The sequence below is a fragment of the Contarinia nasturtii genome, unplaced genomic scaffold (assembly GCF_009176525.2).
Source record: "Contarinia nasturtii isolate CC-2019 unplaced genomic scaffold, AAFC_CNas_1.1 Cnas_scaffold_129, whole genome shotgun sequence".
Taxonomy (NCBI): Eukaryota; Metazoa; Arthropoda; class Insecta; order Diptera; family Cecidomyiidae; genus Contarinia; species Contarinia nasturtii.
The window spans coordinates 10,637,845-10,650,144 of record NW_022197486.1 but is presented as its reverse complement, the minus strand read 5'-3'; the positions used below and the strand labels follow the sequence as shown (position 1 = coordinate 10,650,144).

Sequence of the window (12,300 nt, the reverse complement as noted above, 5' to 3'; positions counted from 1 at the left end):
CAATCTCAAGCTATTTCTCTCTAACAATATAACACACCAAGTGTACACGCCATACATCGACATCAACATTGTCTGTGAAGAGAATAGTTTTCTCTTGTGCACACACTTCAGGCAACTGTTGTGCTGTTCTCTGTATCGTTGTATGGGTATGCTGTTGTATATATGTTGCAAATGTATGTGCAATTCGGTTTGGTGTTTTTACCAGAACGAAACCGTGTCGATGATGCATAGGATCGAATACAACGAAAGTCTTTGGTTCAGACATCAATCTGGTTTTGTTTCGTCGAGCCGTGTGTGCTGAATGGTTATCGTGCACTTATGTTCCAAGGGAGAACACGGTTTACCAATCGCGCCGCGTCCACGAACGACGAACGTAGAGAAGAAATTGAAGAGAACGAAAAATAAAATAAACAACGATATATATATAATATTCATTCGCACCTCGAGAGTCTAGGCAAAACGCGCGCTTGTGAATGGTATTCGTGTCAGTTGAGAAATGGCCAGTCAGCAAACGCGGTCAGCTTTTAAGCTGACATCGATTGCAACGAACAGTGTACTGAATTCAATAACACGTTTAATCATTCGATTACAAATGCATTCGGGAACATTGTTTTGGGTATGCGTTTTATTTGGTATCCGAAGCACAATATCAATATCATATTCATCGGATTACGATGAATCGATTGTGTTGCCGAAATTCGGTGATCGAATATCGCCGCGAACTCGTACATTTATTGAAGTGGAAAAATTAAGAACAACGAATAATAATAGCAACAACAATAACAACAACAAATTTTCCGCCGACATAAATTCAATGTCGAACCCTAACTATAGCGCCGATAATCATAGTAATAATAACGTAAATAGCAATAATAGTAATAAGACTGAACATGGTTTTAATTTAAATGCATCAAGTTGGAGTGGTAGTGCAATTGATTCAAATAGTGGAAGTAATAGTGTATCGGTATTAAGTTACAATGAAAACAGTACAAATGGACCAACGAACAGGCATAGTAAACATTTGCAACAGGCACCACCACCACCACTGCCGCCGATAACAACAACAACAACGACGACGACAAAAAAATTCGCCACCACATTGCAATACAACAATAATCATAGTAATAATAATCATAATCGTAATAATAATAATAAGAATATTAATGTCTATAATAATGATAATAGTAATGATAATGGTGCGGATAGTGTTGAATTTGATGTGATCGATAGCGAAAATGATATCTTTAATGCGTTGCTTCGTCAGCATAAAAGTTTAAATGTCGGTGCAAATGATGCGTACAGTGAACCAAGTGTTGAGAATAATTTGTGCAATAATAAAAGTGAACCATGTTCAAATGGTGGTGTGGTGCAAAATGTTGGTGCAAATTCTGATAATGAATTAAGCAATGAAATCGATTTACGAAATGGTAATTCCACATCGGCACAAGCCCATCGTCTTGAAATGTCAACCGAGTTTTTTGTGGTGCCCACATCGTCGTCCACAATTCCATCGCATCACTTACCTGGCGGTATATATATATCTTCAAATTCTTCAAATTCAATCGAAATTTTAGTAGCAAACAATAGGAAAACAGAGAGAGTGTACCGTTGATGAATTCAAATCAAGAATCTTTGATCAAAATTAACGTTTGAATTCATATACAAATTCATGCGACGATTTTCATGTGATTTTTAGTTTTGTTTGGTATATTATTTTCGCATTTAAAAGAAAAAGTCGCATAAATCGTCGATTGTGAAACATGAAAGAATTTGATGTTGTTTGATCGATGCGCTTTGTTCAAGTTTGATTTTAATTTTTTTTTTTTTTGTTGTTCTTTTTTTTCTTTATCTTATCTTCGTTGTCGGTGTGCATCAATTTCGGTCGTGCCAAAGGTATTATTCTACCGAGTCGTCCAAAGAGCCAAGCATCAATAGTGCCGCCATTAAGCCATAGTCGCTTACTTAAGAATTCGTCACAGCCGACAATAGTCAGTACACATCATCATCATTCGCTTGGTTTGCGTAAAGAACCTTGGGTTGTGCCAGTTCTTGTACTCACCTCACTCGTCATGGTAATGATGGCCGCTTTCGAGATATTTGTATTGTGCAAAGCATGGCAAACATCGCCTAGTCGGCGACATCTTTTCTTGGGTCAAATGCTATTATTGGGCTTATTTTTGTGCGCTTGTTTGGCAGCTGTTTTAACCGTAACACCGACCGTTTTTGCCTGTGGTTTGGTGCGTTTTGGTTCGGGTGTCGCATTCGCTTTGGTCTTTGCATCGTTATTAGTGAAATGCGTTTTCTTAATTAGCCTAAATAGTGGTGTTTATTTGCCGGCACCGTATCAAGGTCTATTACTGTTATTTGCTGTATTAATTCAAGTGGCAATCGGTGGACAATGGTTACTTACAACACCGGCCGAAGTTGAAGCGGTTTCAGTACCGTTGCGACACGGTCCATTGAGCCTGACCCACCATTCACTATTGCTTACCGCACAAGATATATCCATGACCACGACAATACCATTGTGCAAGACCCATTTCACCGATTTACTCTATTCATTGGTTTATGTCATTTTTTTGATATTATTCGTTGCTGTGCTGGCCATCAAATCGCGACGCATTCGAGAAAATTACCGAGAAGCAACATACATTGGCTTGGCAATATGCGGTTCAATACCCATTTGGCTGGGATGGACACTATGCGGATTGGCCGTTGCCGATCGACACAAAGACGCTTGTCTTGCATTTGGATTAATCGCAACATCGGCCACAGTTTTCCTGGTTATGTTTATGCCAAAAGGTCGACAATTGGCAGCGATGGGAAAAGAAGGTAAGATATATACATTTCATAACTTTTTTTTCTCTTCAACCAAAAACGTTCAGCCAAAACCAAACAAAAACTATTGAAAACTACGAGAAAATGGAGAGAAAGAGCCAAAGAAATCGTTATTACTTAATGACTTTTTCTTTAGGTTTCGCAAATCCAAAGCATGAACCACACAGCTTACACAAAAAAAAAATCAACCAATGATTCAAGATTATTCAATTCATTTGAAAACCACAATTTTAACGATTTGCATATTTTCAAAGCACTTTTTACGCTTTTACCTGAAATAATCGTTTGCATTTCAAACAAAGGATCCGTGGAAAAAAGGCGCGTCACATTAACTTATTTCCTTTCTGCATACACACGTGCATATTCTACACAACTTAAAAATTAAACACAACTGAAAAAAAATGTTCTTTGTTTAAGTCGAAATCTTTATTACCAATAACATGAAATTTAAGAGTATCGCCTCTTTGCATAAAATGCTCATTCTGTAAATTTGGTCTGAACTCTACTTCTTTGCCCCGTTCAAATCACAGCATGCTTTTAAGACGAATCCAAGCTCATGCTGTGTTTTTTGTTGCATTTCGCGACTTTAAGCACTTTTAAATAGAAAAAAGGCAGAAGACAACAACAGAATTTAAAACCGCATTTTTCACCATATAGATTTTGCTTTTGAGGCGAGGTTTTGTGGTTTTGAACTATGAATGATGAAACTCAAAGGAACAAGCTATAGAGATATGTTCGTATGATATAGAAAACGGGTTGTGTGAGATTGACGACGAAAGAATTAAAAAACATTAAATTGTCAAGTAAAATAACAAAGCTAACTGTGACGCGTTCGGGTTCCAGTTTAAATGTATGCGAATGTTACATTGTTGGTGATTTCTTCTTCTTTTTTTTCTTCAAAATTTTATTTCTGGAACGAATGTTTGGGTTTGCGTGTATAACCTCCAACTAAATGTTGATTTGCGAACAGTTTTCGTTTGGTTAACCGTTTTTTTTATTATAATTTGGGCATATATTTCTTGTCCAGAATTCACTAAAACACCAAAGAATGCCTAAAAAATAGTTAATGTGAATAGGCCTATTTACTGCAGATCGTGACGAGCAATTGAGTTCTCTTAGTCGCACCGGATCTGGTTATTCACCATCATTTTTCCACTTTAAACCGATCAAATACGGAGTTATGGGAAATAATCTTGCATCAAACACCAACACCGTGAACAATACAACGATAAAGCATCAAGCCGTCGCTTCATTGGGAAACGGTAAGTTGTAATTTGCCATTGTTTTCGCTTTTTTTTTCTTTATTATATCTATCTGTCCTCGCTTGCATTGCTCTACAGTTATAGCGTAAAAAAATCAATTTTTGGAATAATTTATATTTAATATGCTCAAAGTAATTTTCATTGCATAATTTGGTAGAATTTGTTTGATTTCTGTTTTTTGTAGTTATTATTATTCTTTATACGAAATTGAATGACGCCAAATATCCTGTTTAAGCAGACAATGGTAGATTTTCTCGCTTATAGATTGGTTTATAAAACCTTGTATTATGCTTTTCTTTCCATGGTCTTCTTAACACGGTTTTCATATTTTTGATTTTGAATTAATGGCTTTCCCGTAATTAATCATCACTTTTCTGTACTTTAAACGCACAGAGACACACACACACATCCACATAATATATAATGCATGTTTGATGTATGTTCGAGAGTTTGAGATGAATATATCTCCAATTTATGCATGTCTTACTAATCGTCTTTTACATGTCAGCTATTTTATGGATGGTAGCATTACTTAATTACAAAGAAAAAAGAACATGTTACGTTCATGGGTAACGAGATCTTATAATCGCGCTCGCGCATTTGGCCAAGATGATTCCAGAAAATGGATCTATTCAGACTATGGTCATCATTTGCAAAATTATGTTGGTGTAAAAAAAAAATGTACGAAAAAAAATTGGGAAAAACGTAGATGAAAATGAAAAAAAAGCAGTACAACGAGTTAAAATAGCAACAAAACCGCTGCAATTTATGTGTATTGATTGTTACAATGAAACTGAATTGGAAAGTTTGAAAAATCTCGTTTCTGCGTATCACACCACCATTGGCATACAACACAGAGTGCTGCTGCTGGTTGTTGAATTTTTACAATGTTTTCGCGTCAGTAGCGCGCATTTTGTCGTTTATTGTTACATACAAGTGAATTTTTCTGTGTTGTTTTTCGTTTGCGCGTTTTTTTTACGTTCATTCCTTGTGTAAAAAGAGTGTGTACACTGTACATATGACTGTGTGCCTAGGTTGAAAAATGTACAACCGTTCTTTCTCGTCAAGACGAAACGAATGAACTTGCGGAAATATATTTTGAACAACGAACAACAACAACAACAAAAAATGAAAAAAAAGGCAATGGATGAAAAAAAAAATATATATGTATGATTCGAAACCGAAAAGCGACAACAAAATATACATTCGAGCGCAATTGAGCAGGCGCGCTCACATGACATGTTGGTTGCTGGCGATACAGACACGAACCATGCCAGCATATATTGGCTGAAGAGATAGAGAGAATTTGCTGTAATGCCTGCCGATCCATTGTTTGCGCATACAACACATAACAAAAGTACACGAGGCCTACAGAGTGAGAGAGATGTGCTACACGCTCTGTGATCGACGAATAGTTCAGTCGTGCGCTTAATGAATTTCGCTCAGTGCTCATGAGCCATGTATCGTAATCTTGATATTTTCCGATTTTTTTTTTTTTTTTTTTTTTGCTCTGCCATACAACTTTTTTTGTTAGTTCGTGCAACGCGCTTTTACTCATTTTTTTCCGGCCAGTAAGTGGCTGTATAAGTTTTGATTAGTTATTTGATCGTAAAATCATTTTTAAATCATTGATTCGAAATACACTACGTGAAACATAAAAAAACACACACACATATACAAAATACGTATGAATGGCATTAACTAGAACGAATAATCTCCTAAATTCCTTTGCACCGAGCAAAAAACCCAAATCTTAGAAGTTTAAAAAAATAAGAAGCAAAAAATTGTACAACAATTTGGAACACAACACCATTGCGACGCAAATCTGAAATGTTGAGAAAAAAAAGCATTTATTATTCGATGTGGAATCCCATTGGAATTGAATCTCTTACCACACACTGATTCCGATATTCACTAATGAAACGATGATTGCAGAGTAATTGCGAGATATACAAGTCAATACGAACTCTCGACACAGTCTTGAACTAATATGGAATTTTAAAAAAACGTGCAATAACTATGCAGATATTCAATAACATTTGACATCAATTGCAGACGTAATATAACAACAAACGGTAAAGAAAAGAGAGAAACACAATAACAATTTATAACTTATCTATTCATCGACGTAACCATCAAAATTGCGGCTAGAGACAACAAAAGAAAAACATCAATGCTTTATATTTACCAAAAATATTCATGTTTCAGTCATAATAATATGATCTCGTAATGAGTGTAATATTTTCATAAAACTGTCTATTCTAATGCAAAAAAAAAAACAAAGAACAATAAGAAGAAAAAACAGCGACGACATTGAAATTATGTTTTTGTTCCACAACGTCGATACGCATGTTTCCGATTAGCAAATAATGGCCAGACTATATTTGTACTAATTTATATTTGAGATGTGATTGCACACCAAATGATACAGTGGAATCCCCGTTAATGACCATTTCGGAAAAAATAAATAAATAACTGTTGCATTCACTATTCCGAAACGGAAAAGTAAGTGAAGAGAATCTAATGGGATTTCGGCCTACAGCAAACGCCAAACGGCATACCGCACAAGTATGCACAAACCATCACAAGTATCTATCCAACCAATTTCGGTTAATTAATTTTACAGAATGACTTCTTAGAATTAAGAAAAGCAACGTAACTTCTTATGGTTGATGATACTATGGTGTAGCGTTAGATCGATTCGCATAAACTCGTTGTTTTAGATAGTCTGAATTAATCAATCAGTGTTGTTTTGAAGTCAAAATCAAAACAAAACAAAAAAAACAGTTAAAAAGCGTGTCCATTTATATTGTGTTCATCCGTGATTCTTTACAATGTGAATAGCAAATGAGTTTCTTGGAATCAGAAAGCTTTTGAAAATGTCTTTTTTACATCAAAATATCTATTTTCGTTCCAACTGCAATACACTTTTTCAGTGTATAACTTTCAATATCATAATCGTCGTAATCTTGCCGTATCAGAATATTTAAATCGTATAAAAATCATTATCAAATCAACTGAGCCAAGTAATTTGCTTTCTCTTCATTTGAGAGATCTTTGTTTAGAGTTGTTTCTTTTTTTATATATATAGATTTTATTTCACACTTCAGACAGCATACAAAAGAAATCAAAAGCATCTTGTTTACAAGAAAAGCGCGATCCAAACCAAATGAAATAACACAACACCGAAATGCGTATTCATTAAAGCAAAGAGAGAAAAAAGAAGTCAACACAAAAAAAAAACTGAAACACTTTACACATAAAAAGCAAATGATACAAATAGTAATAAAACGGTAGACCCGAAATAAATGACAAGATTTGCTGACACACCGAAACATAAAATATATGAAAATAAAATTGAATTCGGAAAGACCGCTGTTATTTTGTTCGACACATATTTTTTGCTCGGCCAATTTGATTTACAGTATTGCGATTTCAGTTTGTTGATATGGCATTTCCGCAATTGAATGCATTTCTGCGTCATTATGAAATGGAAATTAACTGTTTTTCATTTTTAAATTAGTTTATTTTTTTTTTGAATTCATTCATTTGATTTGATAAGACAAACGTGTTTACCATTGACAATTGGTCAAAACAAAAGCATTAAACACCATTTATAAATATTGACTTTATTAATGCGGATATCCCGTGGAGTTTCGCTTAAATTACTTATCGGTTTACTAATAAATAAGAAGCGTAAAGAGCTCAAAACCATTTCGCATGAAGACGAAATGAAAAAAAAAACCGCAAAAATTTTAATAAAAGCAAAGAAAGGTTTAAAGCGAAATTATCTGTGATCATAATCAATCGAATGACGACGTTTTTTTAATGCGATTTTTTTACCATTCTTTTCGAAGAAGCTTCTTCCTCAGCACTCGTTCGCCAAACAATCGTTTACATTGTTTGTAGAGGAGAAAAAAAAGGTATAATTGTTTGAAGTGGTTTTTGTTTAAGTCAATATCTACGTGATGTTCATGCTATCAAGCTGCGTGCCAAAATACATGTAAATTGTAACATTCCAGTCTAAACTGTGTGCCGTACAAATTCCGTGTATGTTGTGTTTGAGTTTTATATGGTGTATTTGTTTGCACATTTTTGTGTCTTTTAGTAGATGTATATGGGATAGGTACTATTTATGTATATCACCAAATCTGAGCACCAATGTATCAAAGAAAAGTACTAAACAAAAACCAGTTTTTCATATGGACATCAACATTTGCATGGTTTTTTTTATGTGTTGTTGTTTTTCTTTATCTTTCTTTCTTTCTATCTCTGTCTCGCTCTCGCTCTCGCGTCGCTTTGATTTGTTTCGTTGTTCTATTCTTGAGCTGCCATTTCTCATTTTCCAAAACAAAGCGCACAACGTTCACATTTTGTGTGAAATGTGTTGGGGTTTTTTTTTCGGTTTCAATTTGAAATAATTCTCGATTTTATCGTGTACCACACTGCCATCGGCATCGGCATCGGCATCGCCAATGCCAGTTAACGGCGGCGCGACAATGACAACATTTAGATTGTTGTTTTCACAGTTTAATCTTTTCATTCCTTTTAAAGCGATCATGAGCACAATTCAAATCAACAGAAATATATATTATATGCACAAATGTGAATAATGATTTTCTATTTTATAACTGGATTATATTATATTATGGACACAATGTGCTTTCTAATATATTTCAATGACTATTTTTTTTCTGTCTTAAAAAACAAAAATCGAAAATATCTATTTCGATCCACGTCGTTCAAGAAATTCTTTTCAAAATAAATTTCACATTTTTCGGCGATAAAATATTGCCCAAGTTAAAATGTTTACTCAGAGAACGTTGATCTGATCGAAATAGAGAGAGAGAGAGAGAGAGAGAGAGAGAGAGAGAGAGAAAGAGAGAGAGGGAAGTAGAAAAAGGAAAGAACGATCGTTACTTAAGCTTAAGCATTTGTCTAAGATAGTCCGACTAAAATCGATAGAAAGCTTTTGTTGATATAAAAATAGACGCGGGCATAGAAAGAAAAGAACTTACGACAACGCCAATAAATGGTAGAAAAAAAGAGCATAAAAATGCCAACGACTTTGCACGTTGCAGCTCCAAAGCAAATCAAATTGATGAATCAGCATAACAAAAGGTAGGAACGAGGTGTGTAGAGAAAGAGTCGCGACCATTTACATCAAATAATTGATGACAAAGCGCACAAACTTAAGCGACATTTTATGTAGTGCTTCATAACAGCGACACATACAAACACACATGCCATTTGGAGGTATGCAATAAAAACAACAGCAACAACTTGAAAGCACGGTCAATCACTTTGGAAAGCACAGTTCACAAGGTTCATACCGGAATGCATACCACACTATGTCTATTCGTTGACTCTATAGTTTGCACTCGTAAATTTATTCAAGGAGATATTGAAAGAGGACCATGATAATAATAATCATTGAATGATTGAGTGGCTTCACTCTGCACATCATCATGGCTCTATCTCCCTCTTCCTCTCTCTCTCTCGCTCTGGATCTAACGCATACATAGGATTCGTTTGTGCACATTCAATGCACACACATTATGCAATTGCTAACGAATAAATCGCATCAGTCTTTATTTTATGGTTACTTCGAAGGCACAATGAGAAGAATAAACATTTGCTGAGACGGCCGTGTCTCTTACTTTATCTTTCTCTTCTTCTATTTTTCTCTCGCGTCGTTTGTCGCCAGTTTGATGTTCTATGCAAATTAAGTTGATGCACATTTGCATTAAACAGAGGAAACAATTGAATGCATCCAAATAGATTTACACCTTTAATTAACCTAATTGTCAACTCTCTTATTCTTCTCCATTACAACAACCACCCCGAACTTTTAACAAAATCCAATTCGTAGAAATTGTAGATGAAATAAAACATCCCTCCCTTTGTTGCTTTTATTAAATTAGCGCTTCTTAGTGTGTGTTCTAATTTGCAAACTTAGAAAACCTGCGCATAAAATTCAACTACAATCAACCAACCAAAAAAAAAAATACCTTAAACAATTAATTGTCTTTGTATCTATATTCTTTGCCTCGCTGGCATTAAATGATGCAGAATGTGCACTGCATGCATATTCGTATTATTTCATATTGCCACAAAATGTGCATTATATGATGCCATCACCACAGTATCCGCAATATTATTACCAATGTCAGCGCACGAAATCACATCAAAAGCAGCACAAAGATCATTGTCATCACTACCAACCACAACATCAACCATATGCATACCATCATCTTGCACAATATCACCCAGGTTTGTTTTATCGTGCCACACAAACACACATACTCACACACACATACACACAAACAAACATCGACACTGACGCGAACAAAATCACGTGCACACACCCACACATTCGGCAATCCAAAAAGTCGAATTCTTACGTCTTGCTTTCAGATTTCAACAGCACAAAAAAATCGTTTCTATTTTACTTTCGATCGCAAGCAAATGGAAAATCCACAAATCAAACTAGCCGAGACTACTCACAGAAAATAAAAATAAAAGAAGAAACAGAAGATGAAGCAGAAAAAAACTATATACCGATTAATTATCAATTAATTGTTCGCAAAAAAAATTGCATAGATGTAGCGTAAACATACATGATCATGGTTATTTGTATGATGTTATTGTGCAAGCATTTACCGTTAAAAGAAAAATTAATCATACAGTTTAGACAAATAAGCGCTCACGCTCACGTTGCAATGCGTAAGAAATCGACTCACAATACCATACACACAACAATATAAACATGAGAAAGAGGTGAAAGTAAATTGAAACTATAAATTATAATTTATTCATGTAATGATGATACATAGCATGTGTTGAACATTACACACACACATACGATACAATTGTACAAACGATTTTTACTTTTTGGCTTTCTTTTAGGAGAATATTTTTTTTATTTTACTTTAAATTTTAATATTTTTCATTTTCTCCGTTTTTAATTGCAACATTATTATTATTATGTTTTTTTTCATAACCAAACCCACAAAACATTTATGTTTAGTCAACATTGCATATAAACACACTAACCACACCATTCTAGAAAAAAAATGACACACACACACGTACATCACTTGTACAACACTTATGATCATCACTTACTTATATATTTTATTCGGTTCGGGAAGGATAAGTGCAGAAAAAAACGTGTGTCGGCGATGCGAAACAGTGTCATAGAAAGTTACATATTATTATTCTTATGTGAACGATTTTTTTCAAGAGGGTAGACACTATTATGACTACCACGAATCATTTTAAGTTTCGCTCATTTTCACCAATCTTTTCTAATAAAATCTCTCTCAATGAATTGCAATGATGTCAAATTTTACCTATCTTCACTATAATCTTGAACAATTTTTATCAATCTTTATTCATATTTTTATAAACAAATATTTTCCAGTCTCAAATTTTGTGTCTACCCCCTAGGGAATCCCAGAAGGTTCCAAAGAAGTCTTCACTTTCAAAAATGTATTTTTTTACTTATATGTAGAGATTTAATTTCAAATCCGTTCTAAAAGGCCACTTTTATTTGACCCTTGAACCTCTAATTCAGAAGCTATGCTATTTTGTACATGCATTCTTTTCATAATTGATTTTGCATTTTGTGAGATTCGTTTTCAATCATGTTCAAAGACTTTGATTAAGAGAACTGTAGCGAAGAGCAAGAAAATTAAATCGAAGCAAAACGATGAGTTTTTACTTTACTTTGAATTTTTTTTTTTTCGTATCAATTTTATTTCCATTATTCTTGCTTATTATATTATTTTTTTTCCCAATCGTTCTGTTATGTAAAATATCTAGGCTTGTTCATACGTCCAACGGATGAGAATAATTTGTATACAACGCTTGAGCCGACAATGAGCAGCAATCCAAATGTATACTTTCAACGTGGCGGAAACGTTCATCCTGGCATGATGTATTGATTTAATGTGACCAGCCACATCTGATGGAGAGAAATAGAGATCGTGATTAATCTCATATCGTATAATAAGTGAATAGCCAACGGAATAATTAAATTAAATCTAGAAGAGAAAAACAAAAACTTAAACAAAAAAAAACGCAAGAACAACAGTCTGCTGAAATGATGTTTGAAAAAAATTAAGAAGAAATTTAAGAGAGAAAAAAAAAACTGAAAGGTACCATGAAAATCGATTGAAACCGAAGGAGAGCACAA

General features: G+C 34.3%; 1 protein-coding gene across 3 annotated transcripts; it reads left to right on the top strand.

The window, feature by feature from the left end:
- Positions 1-287: 287 nt before the first annotated feature.
- LOC116344129 lies at positions 288-12,184 on the top strand. 3 transcript variants are annotated; one of them, XM_031772554.1, is made up of 5 exons: positions 288-1,529; positions 1,894-2,832; positions 3,930-4,100; positions 10,173-10,373; positions 11,928-12,184. In XM_031772554.1, exons 1-5 carry the CDS (start codon positions 497-499, stop codon positions 12,047-12,049), a joined length of 2,466 nt encoding a protein of 821 aa, XP_031628414.1. In that variant the 5' UTR covers positions 288-496; the 3' UTR covers positions 12,050-12,184. The 3 variants fall into 3 exon arrangements, with proteins under 3 accessions (XP_031628414.1, XP_031628407.1, XP_031628422.1); XM_031772547.1 differs by having other exon boundaries at positions 3,915-4,100; XM_031772562.1 differs by lacking the exon at positions 10,173-10,373 and having other exon boundaries at positions 3,915-4,100.
- The last annotated feature ends 116 nt before the right edge of the window (positions 12,185-12,300 follow it).